This window comes from Oryzias latipes, chromosome 17 (genome assembly GCF_002234675.1).
Source record: "Oryzias latipes chromosome 17, ASM223467v1".
Taxonomy (NCBI): domain Eukaryota; kingdom Metazoa; phylum Chordata; class Actinopteri; order Beloniformes; family Adrianichthyidae; genus Oryzias; species Oryzias latipes.
In genome coordinates, this window is record NC_019875.2 from 2,136,862 (window position 1) to 2,159,191 (window position 22,330).

The 22,330-nt window shown below is 41.6% G+C and overlaps 1 protein-coding gene and 1 long non-coding RNA gene across 8 annotated transcripts; both read left to right on the forward strand.

Annotated features, from left to right (window-relative positions):
- Positions 1-3,118: 3,118 nt before the first annotated feature.
- Positions 3,119-19,444, forward strand: LOC105358453 (probable serine/threonine-protein kinase samkC). Of its 7 annotated transcripts, none has more exons than XR_002875073.1 (19): positions 3,119-3,248; positions 3,341-3,418; positions 3,969-4,046; positions 4,440-4,516; positions 4,909-4,986; positions 5,380-5,457; positions 5,851-5,928; positions 6,322-6,399; positions 6,791-6,868; positions 7,260-7,337; positions 7,731-7,808; positions 8,200-8,277; positions 11,229-11,334; positions 11,496-11,566; positions 11,645-13,673; positions 13,755-13,925; positions 17,231-17,254; positions 17,377-17,469; positions 18,275-18,395. XR_002875073.1 is itself a non-coding variant. In XM_023965128.1 (18 exons), exons 1-18 carry the CDS (start codon positions 3,230-3,232, stop codon positions 18,505-18,507), a joined length of 3,579 nt encoding a protein of 1,192 aa, XP_023820896.1. In that variant the 5' UTR covers positions 3,119-3,229; the 3' UTR covers positions 18,508-19,444. The 7 variants fall into 7 exon arrangements, 5 of the variants coding, with proteins under 5 accessions (XP_023820896.1, XP_023820897.1, XP_023820899.1 ...); XR_002875072.1 differs by having other exon boundaries at positions 17,228-17,254; positions 18,275-18,298; XM_023965128.1 differs by lacking the exon at positions 17,231-17,254 and having other exon boundaries at positions 18,275-19,444.
- LOC111949051 lies at positions 9,803-10,407 on the forward strand. The gene is made up of 2 exons (XR_002875074.1): positions 9,803-9,894; positions 10,261-10,407. It is a non-coding gene; the product is annotated as an uncharacterized LOC111949051 (long non-coding RNA).
- Positions 19,445-22,330: the final 2,886 nt, after the last annotated feature.

Sequence of the window (22,330 nt, forward strand, 5' to 3'; positions counted from 1 at the left end):
AAAGCATATGAATGACTTTTAAAAGTAACATAATTTGCATATATTTCAGATGCTGCATTTGCCATGTTAATTTCTAAAATAGTTATTTTTGACGTAGTACTTAAGTAATTCATCTTTGGCATGTGCCTTATTGATACCTTATGATTCTTAATTCTGTCTGATAAAACCTAGGAACCGGATATTGATAAATCATGTAATAAAATGGTTATAGTATAACGGGGTGGAATTATATAAGTTCGCTTCCTTCCACTCCCTTTCAAGCAATATTTATTAATTATGTCTAATTATCCTAAGTTTGATTAGTTACTGTATGAATGTATAACTGATGATTATATTGCTTCTGTGTATAACTTCTATTTGATTGCTTGAAATAAACCATTTCAAATAAAAAAAAATCAAATCAAATCAAAATTGAATGTTAAGGACAACTCCTAATTCCTGTTGTCCTTCAGTCTTGCTGCAGCTTTGCCCTCATGTCCCCCCCCCCCCCCCCCCCCCAGGGCACTGGTTCATCTTAAACACGTCTATTGTTGCACTTTCCCCGCCGGTTTTTTAAATCATGTTGTCGCTCACACGTGTTTAATGCTAGAGCCCCGTTAGCTGTCACGCATGAACGTGTGGGACATTTATTCTCCTCAGCTGACCATCTCCCGCGGGAGTGGTGTGCTGCCGTAACAGCCGTGCATGATGAGAGCCGTGGTTTGCTTTGCGAGTTAGAGACCCCTGCTGTAGACTGGCACTGGTACACTAGCCGCAGGTCAGAAGAACGAATCAATAGTTTGCTTGCTCATAGCTCAGACGCACATATCAGGTTGTGATGATATTTGTCTCTGTTTCCTTCCCACAGATGTTAACGCGCACTCGATTATCTCTAGGCCCCTCCCCCTCCACGCATTTTAGCCACTTACAGTAACTTTCCCTATTCTTCTCACACGCATTGCAGGGGTTGACATAGCCCAGAAATTTGCACTGGCCCACAGGGCCAGTAGTTTTTGAAACTTACTGGCCCTGCCTGAAAGTTACTGGCCCGACACCGCGCATAGCGGGACCCGCCGCTCCGCAGGTGCTTGCAACTTTAGGGGGGTCCGGGGGCATGCCCCCCGGAAACTTTTAATATGGTACAATTTGGTGCATTCTGGTGACATCACTTATTTCTACACTTTTCAATGACTGAAAATAGACCATATCAAACTTAAATCTGCTCTAGTCTGTTTCAGATGTTTTGAAGAGAGCACTGCAGTGTAGTAGGTAACACTAGTTCAGAAGTTTTCATGGTGCTTCTAACGGCAAATATCGCAATAAATCATAAACCTTAAATGTGTTAAAACAATCTAATGGCAGCTTGAACCATTTAACGAATCAAATAAATCCCTTAATGCATTTGACCAATCGGATGGACGCCTTCACATTGTTGACCAATCAGATGGAGCACCGTTATGTTAGATGTTTGTAACCTATGTCAACGTGGGTCATTTGGAGTATAATTTTTAAACTGGGAATGGTTATTTGGTTATTTTGCTGTTTGTTTATATACCGCAAATTATATCGTTATCGCAATTTTAATCTTTGATATCGCATATCGCGAGTTTTCCTCATATTGTGCAGGTCTAACTGAGATCATTCAGCTAACTAGAAATACTTACTGCTTACAGTGTTGTACAGAAAAACAAAATTAAGTAGTTTAACATTCTACTGCATTTGAGTCTGAGATTCCGGTATTTGGAGTTGCCTTTGATTCTTTGACATTCAGCTTAAAGCTTAGTGCATACAGTTTCATCTTCAATGCATTCATTAAATATCTTGCTGTCCATACTACTAATTATACCCACTACTCCATCAAACATATTCCTATCTATTCCTGCCATGTCTTCCACATCTCTGACATGCTTCAGTCTCTCTTCAGTGACGGTGTCGGATTTATAATCAAATGTAATAATAACCCACTGGCTTGTGCCTTCGTTGTTGCTGTTTAACATTGTTTTGTATTGAATTGTTACATTCAATAAAGTTTGAAAAAAAAAAGTAGTGAGCGCGTGCCGCGTGGTGCTCGGCAGTGAAAGCCGCGCGCGCGCAGGCGGGAGAGAAGGAGAAGTGATCAAAGGTTTCCCATAGAAACCCTTGAAGTCTGAACACAGGACTAGCAGAAAAACTACATTATGAAGACGAGGTAAATCTACACGTTTTCGCAAAATTTACTTTATTGAAAAAGGTGAAGAATATATAAACCGTTAGATATTTTAGTGGCCCGAGCGGACAAGTGAAAAGTAAAGTCTTGTGGTCCGCACTGCTCGAAAAACAGGACCGGGCCAGCGGACAAATGGCTATGTCGAGCCCTGCATTGGCCGCCTCAGGCATCCCTCAATGACACTCGAGTGTGCGCTCGCATGTGCTCCAGTCTCATGAGTATTCGCGCGAGTGTGTCTGTCCGTCCGTCTGTCCGTCCTCGCGTCTCATTGATTATTTCATTGATGATTGATGTGCCCCTTCCACGTTTAATGTATACAAAATACGGAGGGCGGGGGAGGCAAATTTACTGGTGGCACATGTGCGACTGGGTGTAAAATTCAGTCGCACACTCTCAAATTTTGGTCGCAGTCTGGAGCCCTGCTCTATGATAACTTTGCATTGTTTCTTTTTTTATTACTCTCCTTTCTTTGTGATGTGTTTGTTACTTGTAGGTCGAGGTGTGTTCAGCTCCCGGCCCTTTCAAAAGGGAGATTTCCTTCTTGAATACAGAGGACAGCTCATATCAAAAAAGGAACAAGAAAGCAGACTGAAAGTTTACCATGACGCCCTGAAGGTTTTTATGTTTGATTTCCAGTTCAATGGAAAGTTGTTATGGTATGTATCTTCTTTTTTAATGGTAATGTCATCTCTACTCTCTTACTGGTAAAAAGTAGTTTTAGTGATGAAATACAGTCTAAGACAAGGTTAAACATTTGTAATGTTCCATGGAAGTTTTAGGTTGTAGCAGGAATGTTATTTCGTCTTAAATACTCAATGTGCTCAATAACTTCCCTATGTAGCATAACTTATTGTCTGCTTCATATTTTAGTATTGATGCTGCTAGAGAGGACGGGTCACTTGGAAGACTAATAAATGATGATGAAGTGAGCCCAAACAGCAAAATGACCATTACCAGAGTGAATGGAGAACCCCATCTCTGTTTATTTGCAATCAAGGATATTGGTCCTGGAGAAGAAATCACCTATAATTATGGTGACTCCGAATGGCCATGGAGAATCAAGGTATCTGTAAAGTTATTGTTATGCTTTAAAATAATGTATAATTCTATATTTAAATTAAAGAATATGATTTACTCTTCATCCTTTCATCTCAGAAATCCAAAGAAAAGCCAAGTCAATCAGCAGAAGAGAATCCATCAACTTCCAGGTCCTCTCCAGACGACACATCGCAGGTAAATTTCAGTATAAATATCTATTTAGCAATTGTAGAAACATTTAGGTATTTAAATATTGAGTAGTATGAAGGTACATGGATCACTGGTAACATCGACCATAAAGGATGCCTGTATTTGATAAAAATTCCTTGGTGGTAGGCAGGCGCCTGTGTTTGGCAGCGGAGCCGCCACCAGTGTGTGAATGTGTGTGTGACTGGGTGAATGGGTCTGTGACTGTAAAGCACTTTGTCCTTGTAGGAAGAAAGGCGCTATACAAGTATACGCCATTTACCATTTACCATTTACTTTAGAAGCATGAACAGGACAAAGCAGGTTGTCCCATTAAGCGCTCATACACACGTGTCCTGTGTAATACTCAACTGGACAGGTTCTGACATTAGCGGGACATAGTGTTAAAACTAGTATACTGGAATTGAAGTTGTCCTAATGATCACTCTTACACACATGTCCTGTGTAATACTCAACTGGACAGGTCCAGGTTTTAGCAGGACTATTTGCTCAGTGTTTAAGCAAAGAATCTAATTCAGCCTCCATCCTTTCATCTCAGAAATCCAAAGAAAAGCCAAGTCAATCAGCAGAAGAGAATCCACCCACTTCCAGGTCCTATCCAGACGACACACCGCAGGTAAATTTCAGTTTAAATACCTATTTAGTAATTGTAGAAACATTTAGGCATGTTAATATTGAGTAGTATGAAGGTACATGGATCACTGGTAACATCTACAGTAAAGGATGCCTGTATTTGATACAAATTCCTTTAGAAGCATGAACAGGACAAAGCAGGTTGTCCCATTAAGCGCTCATACACACGTGTCCTGTGTAATACTCAACTGGACAGGTTCTGACATTAGCAGGACATAGTGTTAAAACTAGTATACTGGAATTGAAGTTGTCCTAATGATCACTCTTACACACATGTCCTGTGTAATACTCAACTGGACAGGTCCAGGTTTTAGCAGGACTATTTGCTCAGTGTTTAAGCAAAGAATCTAATTCAGCCTCCATCCTTTCATCTCAGAAATCCAAAGAAAAGCCAAGTCAATCAGCAGAAGAGAATCCACCCACTTCCGGTCCTATCCAGACGACACACCGCAGGTAAATTTCAGTTTAAATACCTATTTAGTAATTGTAGAAACATTTAGGCATTTAAATATTGAGTAGTATGAAGGTACATGGATCACTGGTAACATCTACAGTAAAGGATGCCTGTATTTGATACAAATTCCTTTAGAAGAATGAACAGGACAAAGCAGGTTGTCCCATTAAGCGCTCATACACACGTGTCCTGTGTAATACTCAACTGGACAGGTTCTGACATTAGCAGGACATAGTGTTAAAACTAGTATACTGGAATTGAAGTTGTCTAATGATCACTCTTACACACATGTCCTGTGTAATACTCAACTGGACAGGTCCAGGTTTTAGCAGGACTATGTGCTCAGTGTTTAAGCAAAGAATCTAATTCAGCCTCCATCCTTTCATCTCAGAAATCCAAAGAAAAGCCAAGTCAATCAGCAGAAGAGAATCCACCCACTTCCGGGTCCTATCCAGACGACACACCGCAGGTAAATTTCAGTTTAAATACCTATTTAGTAATTGTAGAAACATTTAGGCATGTTAATATTGAGTAGTATGAAGGTACATGGATCACTGGTAACATCTACAGTAAAGGATGCCTGTATTTGATACAAATTCCTTTAGAAGAATGAACAGGACAAAGCAGGTTGTCCCATTAAGCGCTCATACACACGTGTCCTGTGTAATACTCAACTGGACAGGTTCTGACATTAGCAGGACATAGTGTTAAAACTAGTATACTGGAATTGAAGTTGTCCTAATGATCACTCTTACACACATGTCCTGTGTAATACTCAACTGGACAGGTCCAGGTTTTAGCAGGACTATGTGCTCAGTGTTTAAGCAAAGAATCTAATTCAGCCTCCATCCTTTCATCTCAGAAATCCAAAGAAAAGCCAAGTCAATCAGCAGAAGAGAATCCACCCACTTCCAGGTCCTATCCAGACGACACACCGCAGGTAAATTTCAGTTTAAATACCTATTTAGTAATTGTAGAAACATTTAGGCATGTTAATATTGAGTAGTATGAAGGTACATGGATCACTGGTAACATCTACAGTAAAGGATGCCTGTATTTGATACAAATTCCTTTAGAAGCATGAACAGGACAAAGCAGGTTGTCCCATTAAGCGCTCATACACACGTGTCCTGTGTAATACTCAACTGGACAGGTTCTGACATTAGCAGGACATAGTGTTAAAACTAGTATACTGGAATTGAAGTTGTCCTAATGATCACTCTTACACACATGTCCTGTGTAATACTCAACTGGACAGGTCCAGGTTTTAGCAGGACTATGTGCTCAGTGTTTAAGCAAAGAATCTAATTCAGCCTCCATCCTTTCATCTCAGAAATCCAAAGAAAAGCCAAGTCAATCAGCAGAAGAGAATCCACCCACTTCCGGGTCCTATCCAGACGACACACCGCAGGTAAATTTCAGTTTAAATACCTATTTAGTAATTGTAGAAACATTTAGGCATGTTAATATTGAGTAGTATGAAGGTACATGGATCACTGGTAACATCTACAGTAAAGGATGCCTGTATTTGATACAAATTCCTTTAGAAGAATGAACAGGACAAAGCAGGTTGTCCCATTAAGCGCTCATACACACGTGTCCTGTGTAATACTCAACTGGACAGGTTCTGACATTAGCAGGACATAGTGTTAAAACTAGTATACTGGAATTGAAGTTGTCCTAATGATCACTCTTACACACATGTCCTGTGTAATACTCAACTGGACAGGTCCAGGTTTTAGCAGGACTATGTGCTCAGTGTTTAAGCAAAGAATCTAATTCAGCCTCCATCCTTTCATCTCAGAAATCCAAAGAAAAGCCAAGTCAATCAGCAGAAGAGAATCCACCCACTTCCGGGTCCTATCCAGACGACACACCGCAGGTAAATTTCAGTTTAAATACCTATTTAGTAATTGTAGAAACATTTAGGCATGTTAATATTGAGTAGTATGAAGGTACATGGATCACTGGTAACATCTACAGTAAAGGATGCCTGTATTTGATACAAATTCCTTTAGAAGAATGAACAGGACAAAGCAGGTTGTCCCATTAAGCGCTCATACACACGTGTCCTGTGTAATACTCAACTGGACAGGTTCTGACATTAGCAGGACATAGTGTTAAAACTAGTATACTGGAATTGAAGTTGTCCTAATGATCACTCTTACACACATGTCCTGTGTAATACTCAACTGGACAGGTCCAGGTTTTAGCAGGACTGTGCTCAGTGTTTAAGCAAAGAATCTAATTCAGCCTCCATCCTTTCATCTCAGAAATCCAAAGAAAAGCCAAGTCAATCAGCAGAAGAGAATCCACCCACTTCCGGGTCCTATCCAGACGACACACCGCAGGTAAATTTCAGTTTAAATACCTATTTAGTAATTGTAGAAACATTTAGGCATGTTAATATTGAGTAGTATGAAGGTACATGGATCACTGGTAACATCTACAGTAAAGGATGCCTGTATTTGATACAAATTCCTTTAGAAGCATGAACAGGACAAAGCAGGTTGTCCCATTAAGCGCTCATACACACGTGTCCTGTGTAATACTCAACTGGACAGGTTCTGACATTAGCAGGACATAGTGTTAAAACTAGTATACTGGAAGTGAAGTTGTCCTAATGATCACTCTTACACACATGTCCTGTGTAATACTCAACTGGACAGGTCCAGGTTTTAGCAGGACTGTGCTCAGTGTTTAAGCAAAGAATCTAATTCAGCCTCCATCCTTTCATCTCAGAAATCCAAAGAAAAGCCAAGTCAATCAGCAGAAGAGAATCCACCCACTTCCGGGTCCTATCCAGACGACACACCGCAGGTAAATTTCAGTTTAAATACCTATTTAGTAATTGTAGAAACATTTAGGCATTTAAATATTGAGTAGTATGAAGGTACATGGATCACTGGTAACATCTACAGTAAAGGATGCCTGTATTTGATACAAATTCCTTTAGAAGCATGAACAGGACAAAGCAGGTTGTCCCATTAAGCGCTCATACACACGTGTCCTGTGTAATACTCAACTGGACAGGTTCTGACATTAGCAGGACATAGTGTTAAAACTAGTATACTGGAAGTGAAGTTGTCCTAATGATCACTCTTACACACATGTCCTGTGTAATACTCAACTGGACAGGTCCAGGTTGTAGCAGGACTATGTGCTCAGTGTTTAAGCAAAGAATCTAATTCAGCCTCCATCCTTTCATCTCAGAAATCCAAAGAAAAGCCAAGTCAATCAGCAGAAGAGAATCCACCCACTTCCGGGTCCTATCCAGACGACACACCGCAGGTAAATTTCAGTTTAAATACCTATTTAGTAATTGTAGAAACATTTAGGCATGTTAATATTGAGTAGTATGAAGGTACATGGATCACTGGTAACATCTACAGTAAAGGATGCCTGTATTTGATACAAATTCCTTTAGAAGAATGAACAGGACAAAGCAGGTTGTCCCATTAAGCGCTCATACACACGTGTCCTGTGTAATACTCAACTGGACAGGTTCTGACATTAGCAGGACATAGTGTTAAAACTAGTATACTGGAATTGAAGTTGTCCTAATGATCACTCTTACACACATGTCCTGTGTAATACTCAACTGGACAGGTCCAGGTTTTAGCAGGACTGTGCTCAGTGTTTAAGCAAAGAATCTAATTCAGCCTCCATCCTTTCATCTCAGAAATCCAAAGAAAAGCCAAGTCAATCAGCAGAAGAGAATCCACCCACTTCCGGGTCCTATCCAGACGACACACCGCAGGTAAATTTCAGTTTAAATACCTATTTAGTAATTGTAGAAACATTTAGGCATGTTAATATTGAGTAGTATGAAGGTACATGGATCACTGGTAACATCTACAGTAAAGGATGCCTGTATTTGATACAAATTCCTTTAGAAGCATGAACAGGACAAAGCAGGTTGTCCCATTAAGCGCTCATACACACGTGTCCTGTGTAATACTCAACTGGACAGGTTCTGACATTAGCAGGACATAGTGTTAAAACTAGTATACTGGAAGTGAAGTTGTCCTAATGATCACTCTTACACACATGTCCTGTGTAATACTCAACTGGACAGGTCCAGGTTTTAGCAGGACTATGTGCTCAGTGTTTAAGCAAAGAATCTAATTCAGCCTCCATCCTTTCATCTCAGAAATCCAAAGAAAAGCCAAGTCAATCAGCAGAAGAGAATCCACCCACTTCCAGGTCCTATCCAGACGACACACCGCAGGTAAATTTCAGTTTAAATACCTATTTAGTAATTGTAGAAACATTTAGGCATGTTAATATTGAGTAGTATGAAGGTACATGGATCACTGGTAACATCTACAGTAAAGGATGCCTGTATTTGATACAAATTCCTTTAGAAGAATGAACAGGACAAAGCAGGTTGTCCCATTAAGCGCTCATACACACGTGTCCTGTGTAATACTCAACTGGACAGGTTCTGACATTAGCAGGACATAGTGTTAAAACTAGTATACTGGAAGTGAAGTTGTCCTAATGATCACTCTTACACACATGTCCTGTGTAATACTCAACTGGACAGGTCCAGGTTTTAGCAGGACTGTGCTCAGTGTTTAAGCAAAGAATCTAATTCAGCCTCCATCCTTTCATCTCAGAAATCCAAAGAAAAGCCAAGTCAATCAGCAGAAGAGAATCCACCCACTTCCGGGTCCTATCCAGACGACACACCGCAGGTAAATTTCAGTTTAAATACCTATTTAGTAATTGTAGAAACATTTAGGCATTTAAATATTGAGTAGTATGAAGGTACATGGATCACTGGTAACATCTACAGTAAAGGATGCCTGTATTTGATACAAATTCCTTTAGAAGCATGAACAGGACAAAGCAGGTTGTCCCATTAAGCGCTCATACACACGTGTCCTGTGTAATACTCAACTGGACAGGTTTACATTAGCAGGACATAGTGTTAAAACTAGTATACTGGAAGTGAAGTTGTCCTAATGATCACTCTTACACACAGTCCTGTGTAATACTCAACTGGACAGGTCCAGGTTTTAGCAGGACTATGTGCTCAGTGTTTAAGCAAAGAATCTAATTCAGCCTCCATCCTTTCATCTCAGAAATCCAAAGAAAAGCCAAGTCAATCAGCAGAAGAGAATCCACCCACTTCCGGTCCTATCCAGACGACACACCGCAGTAAATTTCAGTTTAAATACCTATTTAGTAATTGTAGAAACATTTAGGCATTTAAATATTGAGTAGTATGAAGGTACATGGATCACTGGTAACATCTACAGTAAAGGATGCCTGTATTATACAAATTCCTTTAGAAGCATGAACAGGACAAAGCAGGTTGTCCCATTAAGCGCTCATACACACGTGTCCTGTGTAATACTCAACTGGACAGGTCCAGGTTGTAGCAGGACTATTTGCTCAGTGTTTAAGCAAAGAATCTAATTCAGCCTCCATCCTTTCATCTCAGAAATCCAAAGAAAAGCCAAGTCAATCAGCAGAAGAGAATCCACCCACTTCCAGGTCCTATCCAGACGACACACCGCAGGTAAATTTCAGTTTAAATACCTATTTAGTAATTGTAGAAACATTTAGGCATGTTAATATTGAGTAGTATGAAGGTACATGGATCACTGGTAACATCTACAGTAAAGGATGCCTGTATTTGATACAAATTCCTTTAGAAGAATGAACAGGACAAAGCAGGTTGTCCCATTAAGCGCTCATACACACGTGTCCTGTGTAATACTCAACTGGACAGGTTCTGACATTAGCAGGACATAGTGTTAAAACTAGTATACTGGAAGTGAAGTTGTCCTAATGATCACTCTTACACACATGTCCTGTGTAATACTCAACTGGACAGGTCCAGGTTTTAGCAGGACTATGTGCTCAGTGTTTAAGCAAAGAATCTAATTCAGCCTCCATCCTTTCATCTCAGAAATCCAAAGAAAAGCCAAGTCAATCAGCAGAAGAGAATCCACCCACTTCCGGGTCCTATCCAGACGACACACCGCAGGTAAATTTCAGTTTAAATACCTATTTAGTAATTGTAGAAACATTTAGGCATTTAAATATTGAGTAGTATGAAGGTACATGGATCACTGGATTTACTGAATTACGGCCAGTAAATTCTGGGCATTGTTTCCACTCAGTTATGCTTTGGTCCCTCTGAGTGATGTGTTTTCACGGCCCATGCATGATGAAGACGGCCAGCGCGTCATATTGGGTCACCGTAGTGCGACCACTTAGCTTAGCCACATTAATGGAAAACTGCATGTTTTTTTTGCTTAATTAGTATTGAGAAATACCTAATTGGAAAGTATAGACATTGAGACTCTTTGTTCAGCGTTAAATTGAATTTTTTTCCTTTCATGAAATACTAAGACCATGTCACGCCATAGATGTTCTTTTGTCAAAAGTTGGTAAAATAACATGACTTTGGCAATGTTTTAGTAGCTTCATTTCCATTAACCACAGAATTGCACAAATTGGATTTTTTTTATAAAGAAATGAACTTATAGGTAACACCTCAATTTTGAAAACACTTGCATTTATCGAAAAAAAAAAACCTTTTGTGTTTTGAGGTGTTGATTTTATCTTTTTAATATCAAACAAGTTTCTCAAACACTTCTGTGTCTGGCTTTTTGAATTTTTTTGAACAATTGTGTAGCTTTGCTCTCCCCAGTGCTGTGACATCACACAAATGCTGTTGGTTTTTGTCTACAGGACTGTGATCATGATTTAGTCGCTGACGAAATGTCACCTTTGGAGAAATGTGTCATATGTGGAGGACCTTTTACTCCTCTGAAATGGAGTGGTGTGAGATGTGAAGGTAATTTTTTGCTTAACAATGTAAAGATATGTACATTTCTGGTTTGAATGTGATTCTATTGGGGCATCATAAAAACATCTATTGCTATGGTATATCTTTTTGAGCTTTTACAAGTGCAAATTAGCTGTATTCATTTTATGTACTTTTAATTTTCTGTGTAGTTTGCAACCAGACCTGGCACAAAAGGTGTTACAATATTCACATGGTGGACATCTCAGAACCTCAATCACTGGTACGTTTTTATTTGTTCTTTTCAGTGAAATGTCTTCCAAATCCATAAAGTTTACTTTTTGTTTTTAATTGTGGGCAGGTTTTAAATGAACAAAGCTCAAGTGAGGTGGGTTCATCAGAAGAGGAATACGTGCCTGATTCCACAGCTGATTCAGACAGCTCATTTGTCAATAAATCAGAGATTTTAAGCATAAATCGCAAACGAGTACAGATCTCGGAGGTTTCAACCAGTCAGTCTGCTTCCAAAAAGAAAAGATTTCACCAAGAAGATTCTGTAGAGGGAGAAAGACTGAGTTCTTCTGAAGCTGCAGGGTCATTATCTCAAGATGAACTCAGAAAAAGACGATTTGAAAAATCTGATGCGACTTCAAATGAAAGAAATGCTCGCAATGAATGCATGACTGATAGCTATAATGCTCGGCCTGAAGATTTACCCAAGTCATCCCTCTTACTCAGAAACAGAAACTACTGCTATATTTGTGGAAAGCTACAGACAAAGTTTACACGCCATTTGAAAAGGCATGAGAAAAAATATGCTGATGTTGCCCAAGTTTTAAGTCTTCCCAAGAAGTCCAAAAAGCGCTTGGAAATGCTTGCTAAGCTGCGCAACAAGGGAAACTATGACCATAACTCAGAGGTCTTAGCAAGTGGCATAGGAACATTAAAACCAAAACGCACATCAAAGAAAAACTACAAAGAAAAAGACTATATTCACTGCATTTACTGTCAGGCATTATATCTCAGAAGAGATCTGTGGAGACATGTTCGAAAATGTTCTTCCAAACCAGGAAAAGCCACTTCAGAGGGACATGACAAAAGAGTCTTGTCTTTGGCCTCTATGAATGAGTCAGCTCTTTGTCAGCAAGTTTCCCCAGGTGTTTGGAAAATATTAGCTGTCATGAAAGATGATGACATAACATCCACTGTGCGAAGTGACTTCTCTATTCTCCAGCTTGCCCAGTCACTCTTTAACAAACATGGACAAGATCCCACCAAATTTGACTACATTCGTCAGAAACTCAGAGAATGTGGAAGACTTCTGCTTGTACTTCGGAAAGAATTTTCAATTAACACCTTTGAGGATGCTGTCAGGCCTGCAAATTTTGATGTGGTTATTACAGCTGTCAAGAAAGTGTCTGGCTATGATGGAGAAAAGAACTGCTACTCTACTCCAAGCCTTGCCCTGAAGTTGGGCCACTCATTGCAGAAAGTTAATGACATTTTACATTGTCGAGCACTTATGGCTCAAGACAGTACACTGATCAAGTCGACCCAAAGTTTCAAAACCCTCTTTTCTACAAAGTGGTCTGAATTCATTTCCCATACTGCACTGTCAACACTAAACGAGCGTCACTTTAACAAGCCTTCCACTCTTCCCTTCACAGAAGATGTTCAATGTCTTCATAGACATCTGGAGAAGATTACTGACGAAGCACTGAAGGACTTGGAGGAGCATAGTTCACCCAAATCATACAGTGAACTTTGCAAAGTCACCATGGCAAAAGTAATACTGTTCAACAGAAGACGAGGGGGAGAAGTTTCAAAGATGACATTATGTGGCTTTCAGGGGAGAGACTCAAGTGCCCTCCACAAGGATATTGCATTTGGACTTACAAAATTTGAACGTCACCTTTGTCAACACTTCAGTCGCGTGGAATTGAGGGGTAAACGTGGTCGAAAGGTTGCAGTGTTACTTTCACCGGACATGGTGAGTGCAATAACACGGCTGACTGAGAAGAGAGCAGACTGTGGTGTACTGGCAGAAAACCCCTTTCTTTTTGCCAGGCCTAAATGTCTGACTCCTTACAGAGGACAGGACTGTTTAAGGCTTTATGCAGCAGAATGTGGGGCTAAAAACCCAGAGCTCCTCAGGTCGACTCAGTTGCGCAAACATGTTGCAACTTTGTCTCAGATCCTGAATCTCAAGAATCACGAGTTGGATCAAGTTGCCAACTTTCTTGGTCACGATATTCGCGTTCATCGTGAATATTATAGACTTCCAGAGGCTACTACACAGCTGGCTAAGATATCTAAACTACTCATTGCCATGGAGAAAGGGTCTCTTCAAAACCTACAAGGCAAAACACTGGAAGAGATTGAAATCGAAGGTGAAGTTGCATTTAAGCTAAGAGTTGGACCTTTCCAGAACTTGAACTGAACTATATCTTAACACAATTTAATTTTACTAGATAAGCTAGAGTTGACAGAGTCAAGTGGAGAGAGCGACAGCGACACAGAGGCCGACGCCGCCGTTGAAGAGGCCGACGCCGCCGTTGAAGAGGCCGACGTCGCCGTTGAAGAGACCAACGCCACTGTTGAAGAGGGCGAGGTTGAAGAAAATCTCTCAAATCCAAAGGCTGGTAAGCACAAAATGATTTTTCTTGAAATTGTTCTGTTCATGAAACCACATGACTAATAAACGTCATCACAGAGTCTCTGGGAAGTGAGAGGATGTGGACACCTGTTCGTTAAATTAAATTCAATTTTATTTATACCACAAAAGATTTGCCTCATTGGGCTGAATGCAAGTAATTATAAAGAGGCACAAGGTTTTTCATAACATATAAACAATAGCTACAAACTAAAGACTGAATACATTTGGTCATCCCTATCCTTAGACAGTCATTCCTGGTAAGGAAAAACTCCTAAAAAAATGTAAAAAAAATCTGATTCAGGAAAAAAAAAGCAGAAACTTCAGGAATGCCCACGTGAGGGCGAGATCCTATCCCAGGACAGACATGCGATTTACCAGGACTGTTATAGAGGAATTAGCTTATCTAACTCTCCACTATGTATTTGAAAGAGTTCCGTCAGATATGGCTGAGGGATCGGTGGGGACAATGCCCTCAGCCCAACTTTATCTTTAGAAATAGCACACAGTGATTTTATGTCTGTGTAAATTATGAGTTCAGGTTTTAATCTTGGAAATCAAACTCAGGATTTAAAGGGTACATTAATTGTTTAGTCACATAACATAACATTTGTTTATAAACAATACGTGGTGCAATCCTGGACCATTTCACTGTACAAAAGACCATATGCTGCAGAGACTGTGAGCTTTTAGCAGTTAGCATCCGGCCGTATTATCTACCTCGGGAGTTTACGAACGTCCTTGCCGTCTGTGTTTACATCCCGCCCAGAGCGCGCAAAGACAGCCATTGAGGTAGTGGTCCAAACGGTTTCAGAGCTGCAAACGAGGCACCCACAGGCTCTCGTGGTCGTCTCAGGGGACTTCAATCACGTCTCCCTGGATGCCCCACCATCAACGATGCATCAGTGCGTGAACTGTCCCACTCGCAGCGACAGGACAATCGATTTGTTTTATGTCAGCATCAAAGATGCCTATCAGGCCACGCCCCTCCCTGCCCTCGGCAAATCAGACCAAAATCTGATTTCCTTACAGCCCACATACACGCCTTTAGTGAAGAGGCAGCCTGCAGCAACAAAGAGCGTGAGGAGGTGGACACCTGAGGCTGAGGGGGAACTCAGAGACTGCTTTGGATGCACAGACTGGAGCGCCCTGCTGGACCCCAATGGAGTGACATCGAAGGAGCATCCCAATGTATAACAGACTATATGAACTTCTGCATGTAGACTGTTGTGCTCACAAAACTGTCCATTGTTATGCAAATAACAAACCCTGGATAACAAGGACAGTGAAAGTGGTTTTAAATAAAAAGAGCATTCCTCAAAAAGGATCAGGAGGAAATTAAAAGGGTCCAGATAGACCCGAGGAGCTGCCTGAAAGATGCAAAAAAACACCTATAAGGACAGAGTGGAGAAGAAACTGGAGAACAATAACATCAGGGAGGTGTGGCGATGAATGAAAACCATTACAGGCTGCAACAAGACAACAGTAGTTGGGGGAAGTGCTGAAAAAGCCAATGTATGGAATACCTATTTTAATAGATTTCACATCCCCCCCCCCCCCACACCCAATTCCAACACCAGCCCTGTCTTGCACCACACCCATCACCGTGCCCTTCTCACTGCCTGTCCTCATCCCTTAGCCAGAGGAGGGCCAGCTCCTCAGACTGCTCCTTCCTCCATCAACCATGATCCATCTCTTCCAGTGTCCTCGCCATGTGATCCATGCCTTCCACCTGCAGAATGTGTTTCCCACCACATCACAGATCATCTGGTGCAGAGGGAACTGCAGAGACTGAACATGAGGAAAGCCCTGGGTCCAGACAGTGTGTCCCAGACTCCTGAAAACGTGTGTATACGAGCTTGGGGCTCCTCTTCAGCATCTGTTTAACCTGAGCCTGGACCTGGGACAGGTGCCATCTCTGTGGAAGAACTCATGTATCATTCCACTCCCCAAAGTCAAGCACCCAAAAGAGAACAAAGACTACCGGCCTGTAGCACTGACTTCACACGTGATGAAGATCTTTGAGAGGTTGGTGCTGCAGCAGCTGACGTCACAGGTCCAGCATGTCCAAGATCCACTGCAGTTTGCGTACCAGGAGAGAGTGGGGGTGGAGGATGCGGTCCTCTACCTGCTACACCATACCTACTCACACCTGGAGGAAGGAGGTGGTGCAGTGAAAAAACTGTTTTTGATTTCTCCTGGGCCTTTAACGCCATTCATCCTCACCTACTGCAGGAAAAATGAACCAAGATGGCAGTACAACCACCCTTGGTTTTTTGGATCATGGACTACCTCACTAACAGGCTGCAATACGTCTGCATGGGGGGATCGTTCTCCAGTACCCTCCGCTGCAGCGTGGGGGCACTGCAGGGGACAGTGCCATCTCCTCTCCTCTTCACGCTGTATACATCTGATTTCCACTACAACACCGCAACCTGCGACTTGCAGAAGTTCTCAGACGATACAGCTGTTGTGGCCTACATAAAAAGAGAAGAGGACAGCGAGTACAGGCAGCTGGTGGAGGACTTTGTGGGCGGGTGCAAGAAAAACCAGCTGCAGCTGAACCTCCAGAAGACCAAAGAAATGGTTCTGGACTTCAGGAGGAAAGCTGCAACACCTCAACAGCTGCACATAGAGGGAGACAGCTTGGAGAGGGTGCAAACCTACAAATACTTGGCGGTCGTATTGGACCACAAGCTGGACTGGACCGCCAACACAGATCAGCTCTACAAAAAGAATCAGTCCAGGCTGTACTTTCTCCGGAGGCTGCGCTTGTTCAATATCTGCACAAAGCTGCTGCAGGTGTTTTCTCAGTCTGTGGTGGCGAGTGCTCTCCTCGATTCTGCTATTTGCTGGAGCAGCACCAGCAAGAAGAACATCTGCCGGCTCAACAAAATCATCAAGAGCTCTGTGGTGGGGCTGAAGCTGGCTCCTGTGGAGGAGGTGGCTGAACTCTGACCGTCTTCAGGTCCATCATGAGGCATCCCTCACATCCACTACATGAGGCCTTCACCAGCAGGAGGAGTACATTCAGCAGCAGACTGCTGTCCCAGCGCTGCTCCACGGACAGACTGAAGAACTCTTTTGTTCCTCGCGCCATCTTGCAATACAACTCTTTAGCTGAACCTCTTAGAAGCGTTTAATTATTTTTATATCATTAATTCTTAATCTATTTAATGTATTGATATTTAACTTATTTATTCCTGTATTTTTAATGTATTTTTATTCTTAAATCCACCACTCATATTGCTTTTATGTCCTTTTATGTGTGTATGTTTTTATGATTGTCAGCAGATGACCAAATTTAAATTTCCTAAGGTATTTAATAATCCCTTATCTATCTGTCTATCCATTTTGTGCATCACAATATGAGAAACATGCTTTCAACAAATAAATGCTTACTGGGAAGTATTTTTATTAATACTATTTTACTTTTTCAGCACAAAGTCAAAACAAAGATGAGAAGGACAAGGAACTTAAGGCATTAAAATGGAAGCGGAGGAAGCCTGACGGAAAGAAACAAAAACAATCTGGTAAGTGCAGCCACCCGTACATAAGTCACATGCGCACACAAGTAAAACTGAATTATGATCAACATTAAACATAATTCAAAGTCCAAAAGACTAATAGTATTTTTTTATGTTTCTCCCCTCACACTGCTTCATCATTCTGAGTAAGGATATGCCTTTTGTACAAATAGTATTGATGACAACTAATCCACAAATTGACAGAAAATCAATTTAGAAAGTGACTGAATATCTCTTTTTTTCCACTCGTTACACTCTTTTAAGACTGACGAAATTATACCTATAATTGGAATACTAAGAATGTTCACATAAGATGTAACTGTAAAACCACATATAGTGGGATTTGTATCTAAGGCCTAATCCAAATTTTTCCCATCTCCTTACCCCTCCATTTGAAGGGGCTTTTGAAGTGGTGTCCGAAATATATTTTTTTATTTTCTACCCTCCATGTGGGGGGAAACTGACCCCTCCCTTGCGAAGGGGTTCCGCTGTGCTGTGCAAGCACTTTTCTTAATGTGGGTGCGCTCTGGAGCACAGAAGTTTAAATGTAAATTAAAGTAATGACTTTGTTGTAGCATGACCCTTTTGAAGTTAGACAACCGCTGTTATGTATATTTGAGCAGTGGAAGCGCTGCGCTATTGCAAGCTGACTATCGACTAATGGTGACGTCCAAGTTTTGAGACACTAGTTTCATTAGTGTCTGTTTGGAGTGCTACATTTATGATGTGGGGAGAAGGGAAGAATTTAGATTGGGCCTAAAAATCTCCTAAAATGGGTGTCTAATTTCAAACTGTGTTTTATCTTTTTTAGCTGCTGAGCAAGAAAAGAAACGAATGAAGCAAATAAAACGACCCTGGTCCAAAGAGGAAGTAAACGCTGTCATGAGACACTTCAAGGACCATATAATGAAGGGAAAACTTGCTTCCATGATAGAATGTGGGCAGTGCAAAAAGGCAGAGAATCCTGTTCTTGACAACCGTACCCTACAGAACATCAGAGACTTTGTGAGAAATCGTGGTATTACCATGAAAAACAAAAAGTAACCCAGCGAACATTTCCATATGGCCCATATGATTTACCTTTGGGCTGAATATCTGGGCCCCGGGTGGGTTTGTCCACGAGTTCCGTGGTGACCCCATCTGTGTTTGCACACACTGGCTTAGAAGGAAACTCAGTGGTCTGAGTTCCCAACGCTAACCAGCTGCTCTGTGGAAAGCATTGTGTGCCAACAACCTGCCTTACGGATAGTGTAGCGAGTTAGCGAGCTACACTGTCTAGCGAGCCAGATTACTCAGTGCCCATTCAAGCTAGTGTGGGCAAACACAGATGGGGCCACTGTGGAACCTGTGAACAAACCCACCTGGGGCTCAACAATTCAGCCCAAAGGTAAGCCATGTGGGGCTCACATTCAAATGTTTGCTAAATGAAGATTTTTGATATATAGTATATAAAAGTATGAATAAGCAGTTAAGGCTTAAATTTTGTTTTTTTGTTCAGTTGTCAAAAGGTTATTTCTTTATTTGCCTTTACATTAGAAAGAATATAATTTTGAAGTAAGGACTTATGGCTATGTAGTTTTTTTCTGAAAACTATCTTTTACATTAGACAGAACATTAACAATAAATAAGCACTAGATTCTTGAATGTTTTTCCATTTAAAACTGCATATTCTTGTCACCTTTTTGACAAGACTAAGTTTTTTTCAACATTTTTGCTGTATTTGCTTTTCATTTCACAAATAGAACTGTCATAAGCATTTAAATGTACTTTTTTATGTTTATAAAAACAATGATTACAGTGAACTACACAGTATAAAAGTTCAATAAAAGGATTTTTGGGTGGGAGGACCCATCAAGGTCGTTGGGTCCTTTGAAGTCACGTTTTAGACATGTTTGTGTGTTTGTATACTGTGGACCTCATAAATACTCTTTTTGTCAGAGGCGGGGCTAATGGAGCTCATTAAAGTGTCCTGGTAATGTTGTGTTTTGTCATATATTATTATTTCTTGTTGTAATAACTTTTTTCAAATTTTGAACTGGGTTATGTGAAGTACCGCCACAAATAGATTTTTTGAGATACTGCTTGTCCTTAGAAATCAAGCAGAAAGGGGTGTCCCCATAATGTAGTAACAAACGTGTTTGAAAAAACTGTCCTTTTAATCCACCAATACCAGTATGGGTGTGTGTGTGTGTGTGTGTGTGTGCGTGTGCGCAGGTGGCTGCATCTAGAGGCGCTCCATCACAACACCTCATTACTAAAGAGCATACAGGATGAAATAACCCGCGTGGTCACCCTGCCTCTGTCCCTCATGGGCAAGGTAGCCACAGTGAAAATGAAAATTTTGCCTAAAATCAATTATCTCTTCTCGAGGATCCCCACACAAGCGCCACTCTAGTGGTTGAAAATATTACACTATTACACCATATCAAGGTTCGAAAATAAACCTGCAAGAATTAGTCTAAAAACTTTAAAATCTGCAAAAAGCTGTGGAGGCTTAGAATTACCTAACTTCCACAATTGTTTTCTTACCAATAGAAAACAATAAATCTTAAAATGGTTAAAAAACAATCCAGAATCCAACTCATGGTTAGACCTGGAACAGGCGTTAGGCGTTATGTGGGAAGATCAACCTGTCAGATCTACCATTTATTAGCCAAACATTAAAAAAAACAGGACTGCTTCCAAAATTCAGCCTGGTGGAAATTTCTTAGTCGCTTTTACAGTGCAAAAGGACACCCATCTTCAATCACCCAGACATCCTCATGTACACAAAAAATGTTACACTTCCCAGCTTGGCAAGCAGGGGGCGTAACACTACTAGAGCATTTAATCATTGATAGAAGATTTATAACATCCCAGGAACTTCAAGACAAACATGGATTAAATAACTTCTTAGAATATCAACAACTTAAATCTATAATTACTAAAAAGTTTAAATACAAAGACAATGACCTACAACTACCAGAACCAGTTACCTCTCTGATTATGTTTCAGTGAATAAAACTCTCTCCAAAATATATAAACTCTTATGCAATCTAGATAATAATATCTCAACCCAGACAACAAAATGGGATGCAGCAAGCAGCAGATGTCCTGTCAGTGCCCTACCTACCAATTTTAACTGCACCATAGACATTTAGGGACCCTTGGTGGGGAGGGTGTTTGGACATCACAGTGAGTAATCAGGAGATGTCCTCTCAGTGCCCCATCTGCCAATTTTAATTCCACCCCCTTAGTATACACACCCTTTACCCATCAAAAATATACTCTCCAACACACATATATGCACACACATTCAAATACACAAACATACATTATACAAGGAAGGTGGGACCTCAGATCATCTGTCCCTTACCCCATCCCTGGTAGGGGGTACCAGGACCTTGGCAACGGCGGCCGTGTTCCATGTATGCTTGCTTCCTGGGCCCGGCGGCCCTCTCTGCACGCGGCGAGAGGGATCCCTGTGCTCTCTGGCAAAGACCTGGGGCCGGGGTTTACATCACATCTAAGCCTGGAGGTGTCCGTGTCCCTGTGTGGGTTCTGGTCCTTGCTCCTGAGCGCTGGCCTTCTCCAAATTCCATCTATGAGTGAGGCTGGTCGGGCCATGGTAACAACACTCCTGGTGGACCCCCACCGCTCTGGGGCATCTTCCTCCTGGACAGGGGTGGCTGGCCTCTGCCTTGCACTCACCTGGACCAACCGTGGACTGGGTGGGAGGTTGTCTGGAGCGTAGGGCGGGTCTTCCTTAAGCGGGCCCTGGCCCGGGGCAATGCCAAGAACTCCTGGGTAGCGGTGGGTTGCTTGTCTGGGGATGGGGGGCGGGGTCCTCCTGGCCTGGGTGGTGGATGTGATTTCCCTGCTGTGCAGGTGTTTGGGGGGGGGGTCCTGTCTGCCGCTATGGTGGGGGTCTTGGTGTGGGGATGGCTTGGTACTCTCCTTCCTTCTTCTTTTTACATCCCATTATCCACTTTAGAAGAACATAAAGATCCACTCGAGGTGCTATCAGGTGCTATCTCACCATGGCACAAATGGTTTAAATAATTAAATTAAATATTTCACGTGTTGATCCGAATGCATAAGTATGCGTGTGTGAACATCTTTTGTATATGGGCATTTTTGGAGCTCAAAGGTATGTTTGTGGCATTTGGGTGTGTGTGCGGACAGACCACACCCGCTTTGGGATTTACATTACTTATAAACCTGACTGTAATGATTGTAAACATCCAGCAACTTGTTGCCTTATGCTGCTTTATGGTTCTACCCCCTCCCCCCCTCTTTTATCACCCTACACCACCCCACCCTCTAGCATCCTTCTCTCTTCCCTTCTTTTCTTTTCCGTCCAGTCCAACAAAAGACTGTTACAGATGTGAGTAAGATGAATAGGTTTAGCCTAAATTACAAAATTACTAAATTCAAGCTCCTGGGCGTCACCATTGAGCAGGACCTGACCTGGGGCGCCAACACCACTGCTCTGGGGAGGAAGGCCCAGCAGAGACTGTCCTTTCTCAGTGTTCTAAAGAAAAAAAACCTGAGTGAGAAACTGCTAGTGTCCTTCTACCGTTGCTCAATAGAAAGTATTTTAACATACTGTGTCTGTGCCTGGTATGCCAGTTGCACAGCTGCGGCTAGGAAAGTTCTCCAGAGAGTCACCATGAGACCCCAGAGGATCATCGGCTGCCCTTTACCATCCCTGGAAGAACTGTACAGTTCCCGCTGCCTAACAAAGGCTAGGAAAATTCTGCAGGATCCAACACACCCTGAACATTCTCTGTTTGAACTGCTGCCTTCAGAACAAAGACAAAGGGCAAGACAAGAAAAAACGGCTGGGTAGCTCGGTTGGTAAGGTGGAAGGCTGCCAAGCAGGAAT

Bases quoted from the DNA above. Each gene is read 5' to 3' on its own strand.
- LOC105358453 (XM_023965128.1), top strand. The intron at 5,929-6,321 runs GTAAATTTCAGT...CTTTCATCTCAG, and splicing joins ATCCAGACGACACACCGCAG to AAATCCAAAGAAAAGCCAAG. The intron at 7,809-8,199 runs GTAAATTTCAGT...CTTTCATCTCAG, and splicing joins ATCCAGACGACACACCGCAG to AAATCCAAAGAAAAGCCAAG.